At 50.2% G+C, this 20,494-nt stretch overlaps 1 protein-coding gene across 4 annotated transcripts in view; it reads right to left on the bottom strand.

The window, feature by feature from the left end:
• Positions 1-19,185, bottom strand: part of WHRN (whirlin) — an 88,834-nt gene extending 69,649 nt beyond the window's left edge. For all 4 annotated transcript variants that reach the window (XM_046022348.1, XM_046022351.1, XM_046022349.1 and 1 more), the window contains exon 1: positions 18,564-19,185. In XM_046022348.1, the coding sequence (XP_045878304.1) occupies positions 18,564-19,184 (621 nt within the window). In that variant the 5' untranslated portion in view covers position 19,185. The remainder of the gene's footprint in view (positions 1-18,563) is intronic.
• Between the last annotated feature and the right edge of the window lie 1,309 nt (positions 19,186-20,494).

Genomic DNA, 20,494 nt, shown 5'->3' with positions numbered 1-20,494 from the left:
CTGCTGCCAAAGTCCTCAAACCAGATCCTGAGCCTGGGGGCTTTGAGGCTCCCTGCCAGCGGGGCTGGAAGGGATCAACACCAGGGAAGACAGAGCATCCGAGGTGTGGGAGGAGGCCCACCACAACCCCGCGTTACCATGCGCAGTGGGGGGCCTCCCAAGGGACCCGAGGGCTGGGGAGACCCATGACTGTCTGTCTCCAATGGGATCGTGGCTGGGCGGCTTTGTTCCTCGCAGGCAGCTGTCCGTGGGTGGAAAACCACATCCAACACCCACCTTAAAGCAACATGCTCTGCCTGGTGCAAGTTGGTGACTGTCACCCATGCCTATCTCCTACGTGGCAGCCCGCACCAGGCTCCTGAACCAATTGCTCTTGGCTGTGCCACCTCACACAAATTACTGACCCTCTCTGTTCATCTGTTTCTTTCCTATAAAATGAAGATCCTAATTCCTCTCTCTCTCTAGGTAGAAGGGCCCTCTATGGCACAGTGCCTGTCCCTGGAGAATTCAGAGAGCTGTGGCTAAGAAGGAAACAACGTGAGATCTAGGGAGAGACCACTACAGGCAGAGCAGTCATCAGAGCACGCGCTCCCACGCTTGTTACGGTGTGTTTGCTGGTGAGACTTGACCCAGGGCTCACGTGCGTTCACGGAGTCAGATCCTCGCGATCACGATCGGACCAAGCAGACGACACGGCTCAGATACCATCCATCAGCAGATGACTGCTGGGGGCGGCGTGTTGTGATTATGGAAATGTAAATTATGTGTGTATGTCTTCAAAGTTAATAACTTGCTCCTTGGATTAATGTTTTCAGGAGGCAAATTTGCCTCGCTCAGCTCTTCAGAGCCGACTATCAAGCCCCCAAATCACAGTCCAGGCGACGGGATCCTCCGCTCAGCAGAGGACAGAGAAAGCAACGGGAGACGGCCACAGTGGAAAGGGGACCGGGCGTTGTGTGTTCACACGGGAGACGCACGCATGCTCCTATGATCAAGAACGTGCACCAGAGAGCGAATGTGAAGTGCACCTCGAGGTCACGGGACCATCAGACTACTGTCCTCGGGGCATGCACAAAGGACGCATTCCGGAAACATCTCAAGAAAGGGCACCTCGCGGTGACGCAGATAGCCTATTTCAGGACACAGGCCTGCAGAGTCAAGTTTTCTCTCCTCAGGAACAGAGATACTCAGCCTCAGGAAGGGGAGCCTGCCTAAGACCCAGGTTCAAGTTAGTGATCAGGAAGAGAAGAAGGGAAGATGTGTGCCTGCTTTTCCTGATTCCACTCTGACCCCCACCTTGCCTGGTGGGGGCTTCGTGTGCAGACTCACTGGGCACCAATCCTGACTCTGTTGACTTACTGTGTGACACAGCAAACTATCCTGCCTCTCTGTGCCTGTTTCTGCATTTAAAATGCCACTGTGGAAAGCATCATTAAGATAACAGGGGGCCTGGCTGGCTCAGATGGAGGAGTGTGCAACTCTTGATCTCAGGGTCATGAGTTTGAGCCCTATGTTGGGTGTAGAGATTACTCAAAACTCAAAACTCAAAAAAAAAAAAAAAAAAAGGATAATGTAGACTGCTGATATGTAGTATATAGCACTAAATGTAGTGAATTTCCTTCCTGAGTCTACCAGCGACTTCTCCCAAACCCAAGCCCCAGAATTCTCTAAAGCTCTTATCTACATTGACACAAAGACAGAGGTAGCTCTAGCCTCTCTCTTACAACTTTCCTCAGCTTCAAAAACATCCTTTCTTCCTTTAATCCACACTTCCTCACATCTGCCCTGTCTTTGACATTCAGCCCATTCCCATCACCTCCAGAGAGCCTTCCTGGATTGCAATGGACTCTCCATGTCCAAGAGCACCCAGCATACTTCTGTATTTTCACTGCCACCTGTACTAGAGTCCCCGTGTCAGCTTCATACATCCTGTCTCTAGGACTCCAAGTTACGTTCCTTGAGGCACACCACATGTTCTGTTTTCTTTATAACCTCTTCCAACAAGATATTTATTGAGCTTTCTAAATGCTAGGCAGCCCCCAGGGAATCTGTTCAAATGAAGCTGCAGAAAGATCAGGGCCCTCCACTAGGGCTCAGGCAGCCTTAGGTCGGCACCCTCACTCACCCTCACTCCACACTCACGGGAGCACACACACCTCAGGCACACATGGGATTCAGCAAGAGAAGCAAAAGAGTGGCCAGGAGCTACAGCTCTGGAGCCCAGCTACCGAGGCTCCCCTGCCAGCTTCGCCACAGTGGGGCTGTGAGGATTAAATTAGTTTATCTGCATAAAGCGTTTAATGCCTAGAGCACAGGTAGGAGCTGCAAAAGGGTTAGGTCTGATTATGATAGGGTCTCAACCCACCATCCATCATAACCACTGTCTGTCCTTCCAGAATCTTCTGTGCATTTTATAAATATGTGGAAGCCCACATACAAAAATACTGTTGTCTGATATTTACATAAATTGACTTACACTTAACATTTTCATCACCGTGTTTTTTTTCCAGCTAAAAAGATGTATTTTGGCGATCTTTGCCCACCAGTTCAATGATAGTAAGTAAGCTCATCTTTTTGTGTGCTATGGCGCTCGCTCTTCCTGGCAGAGAAACACCACCACTGAATTCCCACTCCTCTGTTGTTGGGCATTTAGATGGTTCTTGGGTTTTGCCACTGCAAACAAATCCACGATAACATGCTTTTTCATGCATCTTGAAGCACACGTGTGTCTAATTCTCTAGATCAGAGATAAGTGGAATTCCTGAAGCAGCGAGCAAACGCATCTTTTTTCATAACCACCCCTGTCCCTCCCTGTTGTAGTTCCTAAAATCACCTGCAGGGGACAGCACTATGACATCTGTGCTTCTGGAGGACCAGACTTCCTCCTCCACAGCACTGTGGATGGGACTGGGTGGGAGCTTTCAGAGGCCTTTTCCCAAAGCAGGGTTCTCACTCTGGTGCAGGGATCCACCCTCCTTTATGCTTTCTTCCCCAGGCTCCAGAAATCTCCTAGTTATAGGCAAACCTTGGCTCTATCTTCCAACTGCAAACTAGAGAACTGCAAAGCACCAAAATAAAAAAGTACGTTTAGGGTAAGGATCCCCCTCAGGAGTTTCTCAGGGTAAAGGTACATTCACTAGAAAGCCATTCCCCAAGTTCTATTCTCTTCTTGGCTAGGAGACCGCAGACAAGTTGCCTCAGCTTTATCTCCTGTTAAATGGGGCTACTGATGCCTCCTCTTTCAGAGGTACTGTGGGGACAAAATGAGGACTGACGAAATAATGTACACAGAGCGTCTTGCACTCAGTAGGGTGCATAGCCGGTGGCCAGCACATGGTGGCTAATATTATTGGTAACAGTAGAATTACAGGGATGACCACACATTGCCCAGATGAGGAAAGAGACTCTAGGTGGTCGTGTGTCTTATGCAAGGTCAGAAGGAGGGTAAGAGGCAGGGCTTGGATTTGAATCTCGGACTTTCCAAACTCGTGCTTCTTTCATCAGCACTGAAAGGGGGTTCGGATACCCAAAGGCAACCCTCTGTCTTGGCCTCACAAGGTGGACAAAGTGAGGGTCTGAAAGGGGATGTGGGACTTACAGACCATAAACAAGTGAAAGCCCCCTGAACTCTTGAACCCTGAACTGGTGCTAGGTACAGCCACATGGGCTAGAAAGATCATCCCCATTCAACCCCACTTGGAGGGAGGACAGAAATTAATGGTGTGGACTCTCTGCTGCCGGGGTGAATTTTAATGTCCTGACAAAGTAAAGCCCTAATTAGCCCTGTCTTCAGAGCTCCTTTCCTCTGCACCACATTTTTATCTATGTTAATTACCTCTTACAGGGACCACTAACTGCAACAGCTTCCCAGCCTCTGAAATCAGTCTGTGTTGTAGCCAGGACATCCTTTTAAATTCAAGTAGAGGGGCGCCTGGGTGGCTCAGTGGGTTAAACCTCTGCCTTTGGCTCAGGTCATGATCTCAGGGTCATAGGATCGAGCCCTATATCGGCTCTCTGCTCAGTGGGGAGCTTGTTTTCTCTCTCTCTCTCTCTCTCTCTCTCTCTCTCTCGGCCTGCCTCTCTGCCTACTTTTGATCTCTCTCTCGGTCAAAAAAATAAGTAAAATCTAAAAAAAAAATAAAATGCAAGTGGACCCTGTCCCCTCCATACCCAAATGCTCCCACTGCTTCTGATGTAAAATGCAAACTCCTCGCAGTGTGTCTCTGGCCTGTGTGGCTGGACTTGCTGCCTGGCCAGCCACATCGCCTGTTCCTGCCACTGGCCTTTCTTATAGTATCAAATGCTCCAAGTTATTTGCACGTGCTGCTCCGTATCCCTGAAAATACATATCTCAACATACGTATACAGTGATTATTTTATTTATATCCTTCTTGGCAGATAGAGAAATCAGGGAATTCTGTTTTGGTCACAGATGTGCCAATAAATATGAAAGACTGGAAATCGTGCGTGATTCCACATAGGATAAAAGACAACGAAGAAATGCAATGGAGAAAATGCAAAAGAAATGCAAAAATCGACTTCCTCCTGAAACTGGTTGCCTTACTTTTAAAACTGACTGCCAATGAAGAATTTTACCTCTCCTGAAATACCAATGAATTCTCTAGTAGAATCTAAACAATGCATGAATCTCCCTTTTTCCCTTGCTTGCTAGGAAGCTCACAACTCCACTTAAATATGAAATATTATTCCCATTAAAGGCAACACACACATTCACACACCTTCCAATACGGCTTCTGAGCTCTGTGCCTTTTTCATGATGTCCTTTCTAAGTTAAGTCACTCAATTATTTCTGAAGTAGGAAAAAAATTAGTCACAAATATATTAACAAGTAAGTAAATATGGGATATGTAGAGTTCAAAGAGGATGTCAAATCACACCAATCATCCAGGAAAACAACTGCCAAGTGAATGAATGAATGCTGAAGTACATCTCAAGGATCAGATACCTTATACATGGACTTGGAAGCAGAGAGATTTTTCACAGGTGCTCGGGCAGTAACTCTGCTTTCTCATCCTACTCTCTCCTTCCACTCCCCAGACATACTTTACTGCTGCTGACTTTGGTCTAAGAATCACGTCATTTAAAAACGTTCCCTTACATAAAAGTCCCAAAAGCGTTAGTTTACATTCCACTGGAACACTGACATACACGGGTAGCGGTACGCTGAGAAGTCACTGTGTCTCAAAGAACAGTGGCTTCACGTTGGTGTCCCTGACAGCTGTGTGCCCGTCATGAGGCAAGGATCTGGGGCAAAGCTTGCCACCATGTGGCCACCCGCTCTGGCTCTCTGTGGCCATCTCACCTCTTTAAGTGGCTACAAGTTCATGGAAATCAATTTAGACCGCAGAGCAGCTCCCTTCCCCAAGATGCAGCTCAACATATGCATGAAGCAAAAATAAACAGAAGCAGGTGATCCAGCCATGGAGGAATGTGAAAGCACAGAAATAAGGATCCGGGGATAGGGCCGAGAATGGACAGCTAGTTAGGAGGGTGGAGCAATCAACATCTTCTTTCCCCCCTTGAGTTTTTCTTTTAACGTTGTTTCAATTTGCCTTTAATTGGAGCCTTACAAAGTAGATTTCAAAAAATCAACTCTTCATTCTCTCCACTGTCCTTTCTTTATGAGTTTGACCTTCTCCGAAGGGCTCGGTGTGAAGAAGGAAGCCTTTGCTCCAGGGCTGGGAACATCAGGATCCCAGAGCCTGGAACAGGGACCTGACATTTTAAAGCCTCTGATCTCTGGTATCTTTGCTCCTAAACGTCTCTGTGACTTAAGGCTGTGCGAAAAGGAAAAACACGAAGGATCAAAGAGAGAAAGAAAATGTTGTCCTTGGGGATAATGCTATGGGAAATTCGCAAGACAGTGACAGAATCGCCATCCCCTTGCAAAAGAACTCAGAAGATGAGGACAGAGCAGATTCCAGAAAGATATTGATTCCCTTTTAATGCAATTCTTCAATTATCCACTAAGCCTGGCTTTTAGTCTCTCATAATTTAAGTAAATTGCTTTACAAATGTTATTTTAAATTTGGTCTCTTTATTCTTTTCCTTTTTTTCTTTTGGGAAGAACTAACGATTCTAGGAGTCATCAACATAATCACTCAAGACAAGCCTCGATGGGTTTCCAATGGAGTTGCTGGGACCTAGAACCAATGTCCATAGCACATCCATCCGTCAGAAAAATCTGATTATATACTAACATTTTCTTGGCCCCAGAGTGGATACATGGATGGAGTGTATTCTCCTAGAGGACACTTAACATTCCCGGCCCTCACCACTTTCTGTGCATTCCGCTAACAAGGGATAGGCCTCCAATTTAATTCACCCTGGGACTAAAGAATCTGAATTCCAGGTGGATTCCAGATGAACCAACCACCTGACAGCTACTCCCAACAACCCTCTCTTAAAGAAAAGGCTGATAGGTCTGAGGAGGTGGAAATGCAACACTCTCATGATTAAATGGCCATAGGACATCAGTAAGCTACACACCAAAAATAAATGTACATATATCTTATACAACAGTGTTATATGATGAGTACGAAACCTTCTGCTACATGCTATTTATTACATATTAAGTATATGTATATACAGCTATACAAATAATAAACATGCAAAGGTATTCATCCTCACTATTTAAATTATGCAAATTAAAACAGGATATTTTTTTGTCCAACAGATCAGCAAAAATGGGAAGGAAATATAATATCCCGTGTTGGCAAGGCTGGGGGAAAATGAAGCATCCCATATATCGCTAACATTGATAGAGGAGACTGTAAAATAAGAAACTCTTTCCCAAGAACAATCTGGCAACAGTTACCCAAGCCTTAAAATTCTCCCTATGCCCAGAGCCAATGCCACCTCTAGAAAGACAGCCCAAGGAATTTTTAGAGACGTGCTTCCAGATTAATGTGCCAGGACACATTGTCTAAAGCAGCAATGTGGCTAACATTTAAGAAACAAACTATCCAAAAAGAAATCAGTCAAATAAATCACGCACATCTTTGCTATGACGCAATCGTTAAAAACCACGTTCTAGAAACATTTATCAGAGTCATGATACACTGGTGAGACAGGCTCAAAAACTATGTTCAGAACAGCAATTTTGTACATCCCCAGTAGGAATTTACACACGAGGGCACACAAGGGACCAGAAAGACGGCGGTGAAATTGTCAATAGTGATTATTTCTGGGTGAGCGATCATCGATGTTTTGGGGGGTCTTTTTCCTTTGTGTTTTCCTGGGGTTTCCGAGCTCCATAATTGAACCCGTAACTCTCGGGTCATTAACACACGTGCACACACACATTTTATTTTAAATGCGCAGGCGGACTCCTCTGCTCCTCGTGTTTCCTATGAACCAAACAAGATGGCCCTTCCTTTGTCCGGTCTGCGATGGTGCTGACGACCACCGGCCTCTCCCACGAGGCCCGGGAGACCCTGTTTGCGCTGTGCCCGCGCCACAGTGAGTATTCGCACCCTCCGCCCCATCAATGAGAGGATTTCCTAAGTTGCGGGTTTATCCTAATGGGGATGGAGTCGAGGTCACAGTTAATCTATTTAGGGAATTTCCACAGACAACGCACAAAATAAAATCCTGACAAAGGTCTGGGCATGGCAAGAGAGATAAGAGAGGGTGAAGGGGGAAAAAAGGCGGGGGGCAAGACTGCCCAGTGCCGCCGGGGTACCTGAAGCCTATCAGTGAGATGCACAGAGCTCGCCCAGGAAACGGCAGGGCGGCCGCGGCCCGGGCTGTCTGCTCACTCGGGGGTTTTCTGATCAAACGGCTGCAACGCCCCTCTCAATAAGGAAAACAGCGTGAGAGAGGAAATGTCCATCCACTGAAACAGGGCTCGGGCCAGCGCCTTGCTAGGCTGCACACCCGCCAGGAGGTGGCAATGAGCGCACGCTTTGGAGGCAGGAAGAACTGGAGTTCAAATCCCAGCCCTGTCAGCTCCTGCCAGCTTACTGGTGGCCGGCCACTTCTTCCTCTCGATGCTGGGCCTCCTCTCCCTGGGGGCTGCACCGAAGAGCCGGTGGGGAAATCTGCGCCAAGCCCTCGCAGAGCTCCAGGCGGCACACAGATGTCGGTCCTTGGGGACCGTATTTATTCGTGGGCTCAGAATTGTAAGCTGAGAAGCATCTTAGGTGCTAAGTATGCTATACCAAGAAGTCTTAACTGGTGTGGAAAAGACCCCAACACAGTGGTGGGAACACAGCAGGTAATCACGAAATGCTCAAATCAATAGATGCCCCCAGTGCTTTCAGAGGTTACCTGTATGGCCATTAGTATCCCCGTTTTAGAGATGAGGAAATTGAACAGGGAAGTTGAGAAACACGCCTGCCGTTGACTATTATTCCTCTTACAACGTTATCAAAGAGGCATTTGAGAATCAGAGAGGTCAAGGAGTTTGTTCAAGGGCCGCAGGTGCACAGTGGCAGAGCCAGGCTTGGCTCCAGGTCCCAGGCTATAGCATCGCGGGATGCCATCTCTCTCGACATTGGAGGGACAGATGCAGCCCCTCAAGTCATCAAAGCCTGATTCTAATTCCTGGCTCTGCCACCTTCCATCTTTGTGACAATAGGCAAGTGACAAACTCTTTGCAATTTTTTGTACAACAAAGCAATAAAAGCGGTACCTACTTTGAACCTATTGGGCTAGTGGGAGGTTCAAGTGAGTTCATACACAGAAAGTCCAGAGAATACCGTCAGCCCTCAATACAGAAGTTATTATCACGGAGCAATTCAAGGAAACACTTGGAGATGTGTAATCTGTGTCACAACCAGTGAATCAGGGTCACTATGCTGATGGGGCCGTGGGGGAGATGAGAGGGGTTCCTGCAGACTGGGTAGCTGAGGGTGGGCGGGACGATCCACTGAGGCTGGCCTCACTGGGGCCGTGGGTGTCGACAGGTGCAGGGACCCAGAGCCGCCTTTCAGAGGGCAGTGTTGCCTGTCTGGTCAAGTGTGGACAGCACTCGGGGAAAAGCCAGAGAAACGGACTGTCTGCAGACAGAAGGGGATCAGATCACGGGCAGCCTGAACACCAGGTTCAGGAGCTCAGCTTCTGCCCTGAAGGCTCTCAGCTCCAGGGCAAGGCGCTAGGCAGGGAACCACTTGATGAGAGGCAAATTTCAAAAATGTGCCCTGCTTCCAGGATACTAAATGGTCTGCAAGATGGGAGACAGACAGACAGCCAGGAAGCCGTTGCACTTTGGCCTCCAATGGCAGGGAAGGGGGAGGTGTGGTCTGAGATGTGCTGGGGAGGGATCAGGCCAGGAGGGTCTAACTTCACGGGGGCTGGTGCAATCCCCAATGGGGAGACCATAGAGAGGAGAGCAGGTCAAGGTCACTAACTTGGGAAATGTCCACGATTTGTGGGCAAGAGGATGAGGTGCCTTCAGGGGGTCAGAAAGAAGCCAGGGCTTTCAAGGCAAATAAATGCTTTTGCTAATACTGGGGAAGAGCTGAAAATATAAATGAAAGAAAGAAAGAAAAAACCAAAACGGGGGCCCAGGTCCTGGTCAGAGACAGCATGGAAGAGAGGAAGGGATCTGGGGACAAACTGAACATATGGACTTAAACCCTCAGGACCAGAAGAACTTGTGGAGGGAGGAGAGGGTTTAAGGGTAGTTTGGGAGAAGGTGGGATAGGCTTGGGGCCCCCTGAGGAGAGAGAGGAGGCAGCAGGAGAGATGGAGCAAGGATGAAGGTCCCGCTGGGCTCAGACACAGCAGGACACCACACCCTCCCCCGTCCGCAGGGGAAAGGGCAGAAGGAAGACCGCTCCCCAGACTTCCTCCCTTCTCCACCTGCATGGGAGGATAATCTCGGAACACTGGACCACTCTTCTCTTTTCTTAATCAGAACCTCTTAATGAAGCCTCACACACCATTTCAGATGTGGTTCAAATATATTCCAGGGTTTTTTTTAAAGTACCGATGCCGTATTGTCAAATCACCACTTTCAGCCTGCATTTAATTGCTTTAATGGGTTCTGGAAAAACAGCCACCTTCTCTCCCTTCTCATCAAGGCCCCTGGGGAGTCCAAGAGGGAAGGATGCTGCGGAACAGGGATGGCGACGCAGCTGATCTGGGAACTACACTGTTACACATTGGCCTCTGAGCCCAGCACCTGCCCCACGTTTTTAAGAGAGGTGGGGACATACAATTCCATCCCATCTCCGGGCTTTATTTCCTCTGTAAAACGAAAGAAAACGCAGATGCCAAAACCCAAACAGGAGCAATTACATTTTTAGAGAAACGCTATGTGGGAATATTGACCACATTTAGTAAATGACTCTGCAATTCAACCAGCTATGATGCATCGAGAGGGCCCTGAGCCCCAGTCATTTCTTCCAAAGGCACCTTTTTCTTTTTCTTTTTTTAGACTGAGCAGGCACAACAGAAGACTTTGAAAGCCAAGAGGATGCAGTCGATAACATTTTTCATTACAATGCCTGCAGTGGGACCTGCGTGGCCCTATTTCTCGAACTTTTGATGTGCAACAGTAGCAATTACCTGTTTGTAAGGGTGAGGGGGTCTGCATCACAGAGAGGCCAAGGGAGATGCTCAAGGTCACGGCCAAGTAACACAGTCTGATGAACCCAGGTCCATCTCCAAAAGCTATCGCCAACCTCTTGGGTACAGACCTCTCTTCCCTGGATTGTCCAACATATCAGTTGACCTTGCACTTATGGAGCCCTGCTCCGGAACAGCTCAGGAGAGGGACGGGGTGGGTCCACTCTCCGGTCAAGTCTTCCTGTGGATAAATGTCGGGGACGGGGCAGATCCCAAAGGAAGGGGGTGCTTCTCAACCCTGAGTGTGATGAAGACTTGCCTGGGGAGCCTGTTAACTCTCGGGCAAGCTACATTTCTGAATCACTACTTCTAGATTACTTAGATATCCCCTTTTGGACACCACTTTGCTATGTTGTTCCCTGTAACCTGCAGCTTGAGAATCTGGTGAAGACGACATCTTGGGACTTGTTTACGGGAGGCTGAAATATTTGCTTTGCATTCAAAGTTGAGAGGATGCTGATATTACGAAAACTCAGGTAGAGAGGAAAAATAACTACGAAACTGGCTGCCAGCTGAAGCAAAGGCACAGCCAATTTAGCGGAAAGAACACAAATTCTCAAAGGAGACGGAGGTAAAGGGGTTGGGACCGGAAAAGGAGAAAAAATCAATTCACTTGTGCATTTTCTATAGGGAATAAAGCAGTTTTTAAACGTACGTGCGGGGCACTTGGGTGGCTCAGTTGGTTGAGGAACAACCTTCGGCTCAGGTCGTGATCCCGGACTTCTGGGATCAGGTCCCACATCGGGCTCCCAGCTCTTGGGGAGTCTGCTTCTCCCTCTGACCTTTTCCTCTCTCATGCTCTCTCTCACGCATTCTCCCTCAAATAAATAAATAAAATCTTTAAAAAAAAAATAAATAAACGTACATGTGATTAGCAGGAACTTAGCCTCTACTTGAAATGCTAGGGCTTCTTCAAACCTGAACAGGGCTGGGTTTTGTTTCTGTTTTTTTCTTTTTTGTTCATTCATTTATTTTTTTTAACAAAAAGCCAGAAGATATATCTCACCCAAAGATGGTTCATTGATTGCTTCAGAATGCATAAATGATTCTATTTTGGAATCACCGACCCAGGCTGCAGAAATAACCCACTTCTGGGAATGTGGTTTTAAAATTGAGAGCAAAGCAACAAATGAACTAACCAAAGAGGTCTCATAGGGTGGCTGGGGCCACAGAGGGTGGGAAAAGCTCCTGCCCACCCAGACCACGTATTTTTTTTTTTAAAGGTCTTTTGCTAAAGTAGTAGCATAGGTTTCCCATTTACCAAATGTTTTTGTACCTATTAAGTCATACAATTCCATACCCATGCTGGAAAGGCAAGTGGGATATGCCTATGCCCATTTCACAGATCCAGAGACTGAGGCAACCAGAGATGGCACGTGATCTGCTCACAGCCACACCATTACCTTTGTGGTGAAGCATACGTTAGAGCCTATGGCATTCCTCAGTGTTTTTCCCCAAGCACCCACCGCCTTACAACACACGGATTTTCTTCGGCTCTCACACCTGGGAACCAAGGAATCCTGAACTCGCCAGCACTGCACTGGATGCAGGATCATTCCATTCACTTGGCAAATATTTATTTACTAAAACACCTACTGTGTGTCGGGCCCTATGGAAGTGCTGGGTGGGTGAGGGAGCAACAGGGATCAAATCTTGGTTTCCGTGGAGCTGATTTGTTGAGGGCAGGGCACACAGCCAACAAAACCAGTGAAAGGTCCTTCCATGGTGAGCAGTGCTCTGAAGGAAATTACAGCAGCACGAGGGGATGGTGTGGGGGCCTGCTTTGGAGAGAGGGTGGCAGGGATGTGGAGGCATGTGGATGTCATAGCACCTAAAACCCTCAGTGACCTGTGGCCCAGGGTGGGCCCGTGCCCTCCCTCCCACGGCTCCCCGAAGGCAGGGGCCACTGACCGTCCATTTCTACTCTGAGCACCAGCCACAGGCCTGGGGGCGCTAAGTGCGGCTTAGAGCTTGCATGGAGCTCCCAGGAGGACAGGCGGAGCTCAGACATGCCACCTGCCCTTGATGCATGGGCATCACACTCCCCACTTAATAAAATGAAGTCTGCAGATGGTTCCCCAAAGGCTCCCGAATGTCAGGCACAAAGTATGACGCCTGCTTGCCTTCCAGCAGGGGCCCTGGCCTCGTCTTTCAGGAGGCTGGCTGCGTGACTGCCTAGGGCTGGGTTCCAGGCAGGAACGTAGGGCAGAAGGGCCACTTCGTTTCTATTCCCCATAGTGACCTGGGCCTGGTCAATTTTTACTCCTGGAGCCTGACCTTCCTGGCCTCCCCCCCAGGGAAGGAGAAAGCACCTGACACAGAGGCGATGCTCACTGGCTGACGCCAGCCTCCTCTCCTCCGGGAGCGTTCTGGTAAAGCAAAGTTCAAACACAAGTACACCGGCCCCGCGGTGCCGCCTCCTGCAGCGGACGCCCGAGTGCACAGGAAACAAATGGTCTGATTCCTGTTCTCGGCACCCTTTGCCACCTGCCATGCTGTCAAAGCCAAGCAAAATGTCTGCAGCACAGGAACCTTTAAAAAACAGCCCCCCACCCTGGGACACAATGAGAAGCCTGTGTGAGCTCCCTGTTCACATCAGACTCCTGCTTGGGTTTTTTTTTTTTTTTTAAGGAAGAAAAAAGAATAGGTTTTGAAAGATTCGTATTTCAACCTCCAACCACTTCCAGCCGTTAAATGTCACTCCCTCTAATCAAATTCTCTGGTCCTTGCTGGGCGCTCGTTTGGGGTCCCTGAGCAGTGGAGCCCAAACGCCGCTCTTCCGGGTCATAAAAGAATCTTGCTGGAAAGCCAGTTGGAGCCTAATCCCCCATGGACGCCTGCTTCAGTGCAAAGCCCTTTGCAGAGTGGAGGGGGTGGGGGCAGATTGTGACTCGGAGGAGATGCACACGCACGTGCCGGGCGTGTGAGCAGACAGACGGGTGTGTGAGGGGTGGCGCGCACTTGACGGGTGAGTACAGGCTGTGTGCCGCGGGGCAGAAGAGCGAAGCAACAACACGCACCTAATCCAACTAGGCGCGGGTTAAAGGATCATCCTTATCTTTGCAGCGGCGTCCAGACCACCAGTCTGTGGCAGGTAATAAACAACGCTGGGTGTGTCGCAAGAGGGAGGTGACAGAAAAACAAGACGCTGGCTCCGGGGTAATTCTCGATCTCTTTCGTGTCCAGCTTAAAGCCAAGACGCAGGACTCTTCTAATAATAATATCAGTCTCTCCCCCACTCAAAAATAAGGGCATTCTCTTCCAGCCTCCAAAACACCTCCTTCGTGTGAAGAGGAAATAACCAGCTGCCGGAGGATTTGGTCCTACGCGGGCACTGTAATTGTCTAAAACCTTGAGTGTCAGCTTGGGCCACAGAAATAAATAAGATTAAATTAAAGAAATGGACCCTCTCAAAGCACTACATCACACTCTGGATCTGGCCAGCAAACATCTATTTAATAAGGAGTTTATTAATAGTGAGCTTTCAACATGTCATTGCTGGCAAGCCCACAGGAGCCAGGAAAGAGGATGGGGCCAGAGGAAAGTCTGTGCATCCCCATGAACACGTTACCCATGGTTTCCAAATTGGAAAATGGTAATAACCCCAGTGGGAGAAGCTGCATTTCAGATACAAAGTTGGAAGTGGTAATCATTTATAATGGCTTCAGCTAACCATGTACAATGGGAAAATGACAAATGTGTCGTTTAGAATGTGCTGGACTAAATACAATCATTTATATTAATATGGACAGATTCTTTGCGGGTTATTATGCAGAGGAAGGGAGGGTGTGATGACTCTAATTAAATGAAAGGGCTGGCCGCTGTTTTTAACTTCTGGAACGTTGCAAATTCTAATATGCCCCTTGGAGGAACCCAGGGGGGATGCTGAGATTGTAATGAAGCCATTTCATTTTTATTGGGATGAAACACACACAGGCCACACACATCCCAGCAGCACCTGGCTACCCCACGCTCTGCCACCCCGTGCCCTGCCACCTGCAGAATTGGGGACTCAGAGGGCAAGTGGGTAAGTGAATGCGATATGGAGCGCCCCGGGGGGAGTGCTGTGCATGCCGCCATCCCATGGTCATCTTCTCATTTACTCTGGAACGGCACCAGAATTGGTGTTCTTGGGTCGAGGGACAGCAGTCAAGTTCTCATCAGCACAGTGTGTCACCCGTCAATTTCCTGAATTAGTAGGAGGCTACACAAGAGAGCCAAAATTCTCATCTCCTAATCCTTAGCCAACTTTCTTAATTCTGCCTTAAACGAAATCAATTCCAAAAGACCAAGAAAACACTGGATTAGACATTCTAAATGCCTTCTGTGTAGCACATACTGAGCAAATCGCAGATTGTCTGAGACCGGAAAGGACCGTAGGCAGACTCTGGCCAATCCACCCTAGGACACAGAGAGGGTCAGCCATTGGCCCAAGGTCACATAGCAGGCATGTGGCAGAGCCCAAAGCACCATCCCTGGTCTCTGGGCTCCTTGGCTAAGGAACCAACACTTTCTGGCTGAAAACCTCTGAAAGGTCTACTTTTTTTTTTTTTTGGCTCCGGTTCATTCAAGAGAGATTTTTCAAAAATCAAACTTTTCAATATAATTACAAATAGTAAATGGCTTGCCTTATCTGGAGCTGTCACTGATGATTTAGCAAATAGGCTTCAAGAGAGGGATGGGAGCCCTCTGGAGAGAGGAACAGAATCCTTGCTAAACTGCTCTGAGCAACAATGGATACTTGATTTGGGAGAGAGAGAAGTGGAAAAAAAAACTGTACGTTCAATCGCCTTTGCTCCCTGGGAGGAGGTGACCCTCTCTGATTCATGAACTCTTAAGTAACTTTATTCCTAAAATTTTGTTTTCTTTTTATTACACACACACACATACACACAATCTCTCCTTCAGGATGCTCAGAGGATCTTTTCCCCCTCTTTCTCTGCAGGAGAAAAACAAAGGTTTTTTAAGATTGAAAACACATCTCAAGAGCCAAAACACAGAAACAAGTTTATACTGACAGATGAACAGAAAAAGCACACACACACACACACACACGCGCGCGCACACACACACTGGAATATTATTCAGCCACAAAAAAAAGGGAAGGAAATTCTGTCCTTTGCAACAATAGGAATGCACCTGGAAGGGGTTATAGTGAGTGACATAAGCCAGACCCATAAAAGCAAATGCTGGATGATCTCACTGATACGTGACTAAAGAAGTCTAATTCACAGAAGCAAAGAGCAGAAGAGTGGCTGTCAGAGGCCAGGGGGGAAGGAAATAGGAAAATGTCAGTCAAAGGGTACAGACTTTGAGTAAGTTCTGGGGATCTAAGGCCCAGCACGGTGACTACAATAGAGAATTCTGTACTGTATGCTTGAAATTTGTGAAGAGAGCACATCCTAAGTGTTCTTACCACAAAAATAAAATAACTCTGGGACGTGATGGATAATTAGTTTGATGTGGTAAAATCCTCTTATCCTGTACGGGTATCACAAATCAATCACACTGCACACCGTAATTATATACAATTTTCATTTGCCAGTTCTTCTTCCAGAAAGATGGGGAGGAAATAAACAAACAAATGAACAAATAAAATAACATTGAAGGAGCAAGAAAACAGGTTTTGTACTAAATGCCATGGGGTCTAGGGCACAGAAAAAGCAGAAAAACTGGTGATATTTGACTCAAGTCTGAGGTTTGGTTAAAAGGAGCGTACCCACATCATAAAATCTCCGACACCGGGCCCTACCGCACTGAAGCTAATACGGGGGGCTGAAAGTCGAGACCATCCTGGTGAAGGGCAGTTTGTAACTTAGAGAAGCTGGGGCCTCTTTGGGCTTGAGGTTCAGGGACTTAATGCCCTTAATTTTGTGGAGGTGGGTCACCAGCCCCAGGGGTTCTTCTGAAGTGTCCTGAGGCCACAGAGACCAGGTTCCGCCTCCTCCGTCTTAAATTCCACCCACACGGAAAGTCTGTTCCCCTTTCCCCCTGGAGTTAAGGTGACACAAAGCCGTATTCATTTTGCCTGTTGCTTCTGAAGGTTCCAAAGGGGTGAGTTCCCGGCAGGCTGTGTCTGGCGTTGGCCAGAAGAGGGGCATCCCGAGGCAGAAGCTCGTTTGGCCTCAGACGACCCCTTCCAGAAGAAAAGGGACAGTCAGGGACCCAGGGGGCTGCTCAGCTCCCAGGGCTCCCACACACATAGTGTGCTCAAAAACCACAGCACAGAGAGTTTAGGTTTTACTAGAGGAGCCACAGAGGCTCGGACAGGACAGGCGGGGCGACACGCACGAGACCCGGGAGGGCCGAGCTGAAGCTCCGAGCCGCGCAGTTCCAGCCTCTGGCTGTGCCTGACACTGGGATACCCACCGACAGGGGGGCCCGTGCTTTCCATGTCCGGGTTACCCGAAGCCTTTCCAAAGTCTGTCACCTTGTGATGAGTGAGTTACGCAAGTCTTTTAAAATTGCCTCTAAAATTGAATCCACAATTATAATTGACCATTTGGATCATGTATCTTTTGAGTATAAATGTATCATCTGGGAACTCCAGATCTTTTAGGGCCAAAGGCTAATGGACTATTTCTTTATAAATATATGGAATGTCAGAGAAGAGGGAAGACTGATGTGGGGGGAGGAGACAGAGAGGAGGGCAGGTGCATGGAAATCCACAGGAAACTTTGTCTGCTACACCCGCCTCCCCAAAACAGTATCAACCCATCAGACTTTTCCCTGGAACAGCAGAAAAGTGTCTGAAATCCTCAAGGGGCAGGGGGCAGAAGGGCTGGCAACCAAACAAGGAAAGCGAGAGTCAGGCAGGTTCTGCCCCAAGTGAACGGGCAGGAAGTGGGCTCACTACACACCTGACCACGGGTCACTGAAGAGGACACAGGAAGTAGCCCAGCAGGCCCTCAGCCGGTGTCCCAATCACCTGCGCTAAGGAGGACACGAGGCAGGGACAAAAGGTGTGGTGGAGAGAAGCTGGGTCACAGGGCACCCTAAACCCCTAGGAAACATCTTCCTGCCCGCACAAGCTGAGTAGATCACTGTTTTATCCCCAAACTTCTTCACTTCCTGTACAAAGATGGGCAAAGGTGGTGTGTGTGTGTGTAAACACCTTCAAGGGATTCTCGAATGCACATGTACACCAAACACTATCCATCTCATACCCCAACTGGTTTTCAACAGCCCTAGGTGTGCGATTAGCAAACACAAAACCGCTTTAAACAGCTTGATTAAATCCCTAGGAGACGGTTGTCATGAGGTTATTTTTCTCAATTAACAGACACAAAAAGTGCAGCTACTCTCAAGGGGGGGGGGGGGCGGCAGGATTTATTTGTGACATGCAGGCAAGAGCCTCCTTGCCAACAAGGTTAGGGACACTTAGAAGGTCCAGTGGCCCCATTTTCCTCAAGGGGATCCAGAAGTTTGCAGAGGAAAAGAGTCCAGTTCCAGGACCCACAGCCTGGTGTGTCCACAGCAGAGTCAGGCTGGAGCCCTGAGGATCACCAGACAGCCTCCTCCCATGGGGCTGGTGCTAACAAAACTTTCTTCCAGGGGCAAAACCTGCCGGAACGATGAGAACGGCAACAGCAGAAGTGGGGACCACCCACTGATTACTAACCACATGCCAACAGGACACCTTACCTTTTCCTTTTAATGCTGGTAAGAATCCCTATGCCTTTCACACTTGTAATCATATATTTGCCCGCGTATCTGAAGTCTGTCTCCCACACACTGCTAGCCTTTATGCCCCCACGAAAGCAGGCTCCAAGTCAGTCTGTTTTGCCCACCACCTTATCCACAGTGCCTGTTATCTATTTGCTAAAACAAAACTAGATGTTCTAGTCTTAAAGAAACATGTCTTAAGAAACACGGGGCCCAGAAAGATTAGGCAGTTTGCCTAAGGACACACAAAGGCAGAGCTCCTGTCACTCTGCCCTGTACTCGTCCCCAGACCACAGGCTTACCTTGACAGCCTCAGCGTGGGTCACCCGGGCCAGGGACTTGTCGTTGACACGCAGAATCTGGTCCCCAACTCGAAGCCCTTCCTTCTCGGCCAGAGAGCCTGGCTCCACCAGAGACACATAGATGCCCACGCCATGCTCCGAGCCCCCGCGGATGCTGAAGCCCAAGCCCTCGTGGGCCTTGGCGCGCCGCAAGCTCACCAGGCGCACCTCCCCCGGCCCCGCACCGTCGGGGCCGCCCCAGGCGGGCTGCCGGTAGGGGGTGGTGGCGGGCAGGTAGAGGCCCTCGGCGGTGTACTGGTCGAAGAGCAGCTGGTCGGAGCGCGGGATGACCAGACGCAGCATGGGCAGCAGGCGCCGCTTGACCGGGCTGTCCAGCAGCACGCGCAGGGTGCGCACCAGGTCGAAGACGTTGCGGCGCGCGTGGTACGCGTTCAGGCAGTGCGTGAACTGCTCCCGCTCCGCCTCGCTCAGCAGCGCCGTCAGCGCCTGGTGCAGCTGGCGCACGTTGGCAGACAGAAGCCGCAGCCCCGTGCCCCCGCCGCCGCCGCCCGCCCCGGCCGCCGAGCCCACCGAGCCCGTGGAGGACGAGCTCACCGACAGGCCGTCCAGCGGTGCGTTCATCTCCCCGCCGAGGCCCGAGCGGACGCGGGGCGCGCCGGGGGGCAACTGCTGGCGCTCGTCGGCACCGGAACGGCAGCCGGAGCCCGGGGGGCGCGGAGACGGCGGCCGGAGTCTGGCTTCGCGGCGAGCGGGTGGGCGCGGAGAAGGGGCTGGATCCGGGGAGACGCGGGGACGGCTGCCGGAGTCTGGGTCTGGGGGGCGAGGCAACAGTGGCAGAATCCCGGGGGGATCGCGGAGACCGCCGCTGGAGTCCCGGGCGCGCGAAGACGGAGGGGTCTTGATCCTGGAGTCCGAGGGGCGCAGAGACGGCGGCTGGAGTCGGGAGGACACGGAGACGGCGGCCGGAGATCGGGCAAAGCGGAGACGGCGACAGGGTCCCGGGGGACGTGGAGTTGGCGTCTGTAGCCCGGAGGTCGCGGAGACTGCGGCTGGAGTCCTGAGTGGGGGGTGGGGGACGCGGAGAGAGCAGCTACATTCTGGAGGGCACAGAGACGGCGGGTGTCTGGAGTGGGGGGCGCAGCAAAGCGGACCGCCCCGTCACACCATGCCCGGGGCTCCCCCAGCCGGGCCGCCCGTTCCTCTCGGGCTGGGGGACCCCAAAGTCTTAAGTTGGGGTGGGGGCGCTCTAGTCCCCCAGCCCCTCGAACCGCAGCCGGTGGAGCCCCGCGGGCGTCCACGAGGGGCTGCGGGGCATGTCCGAGGATGCAGCAGGCCCGGGACCCCCGCGCTCCTGCGCCGCCTGGGCGCAAACGGAGCCGCGCCGCCGCGAGCCGGGACTTTGCGAACTGTTGAGCTGCCCGGGGCCGATCTTCCAGCGAGTTCCGACGCCGTCGCAGTCGCCTGCCCAGACTTGGCCCCGCCCCCTGCCCCTCCCCCTTTCTCCCCCCTCCCCCCACGGGCTCTTCAGGAAATGACGTCCCGCCTCGCGCCTGGCGGTTGCCTGGAGACGGGGTGAAACAGTCCAGCCCAGGGGAAGAAAGGGGTGAAAGTGGGGGTTGGGGTGGGAGGAGCTCCGGGGGCCTGCGAAGCCCCTTCCTCACTTCTCCAGCCTCGAGTTGAGATCCGGTGAGCTCCAAACCTGTGCTCTTTGGGGATCGAAGCCTAAGTCTCAGGACCGCTTTGGAGCAATTAGCCGGCTAGCTAATTCACAATTATGGGGGAAAATAGCCAACTTTTTGCCTCTAAACTGCTGAACACAGTAGTCTCAGTTTCCGACCTTAAAACGTTGCGCTCTCCTCTTGCACTCCCCGACTTACAAGTTCAAGTGTTTCTGTGGACGATGGTTGGGCACCTACTGTGTGCAAGAGATA

Source organism: Meles meles, chromosome 11 (genome assembly GCF_922984935.1).
Source record: "Meles meles chromosome 11, mMelMel3.1 paternal haplotype, whole genome shotgun sequence".
In the NCBI taxonomy this organism is placed as follows: Eukaryota; Metazoa; Chordata; class Mammalia; order Carnivora; family Mustelidae; genus Meles; species Meles meles.
The sequence above is the reverse complement of the archived record's forward strand: the minus strand, read 5'-3'. Positions and strand labels throughout refer to the sequence as shown.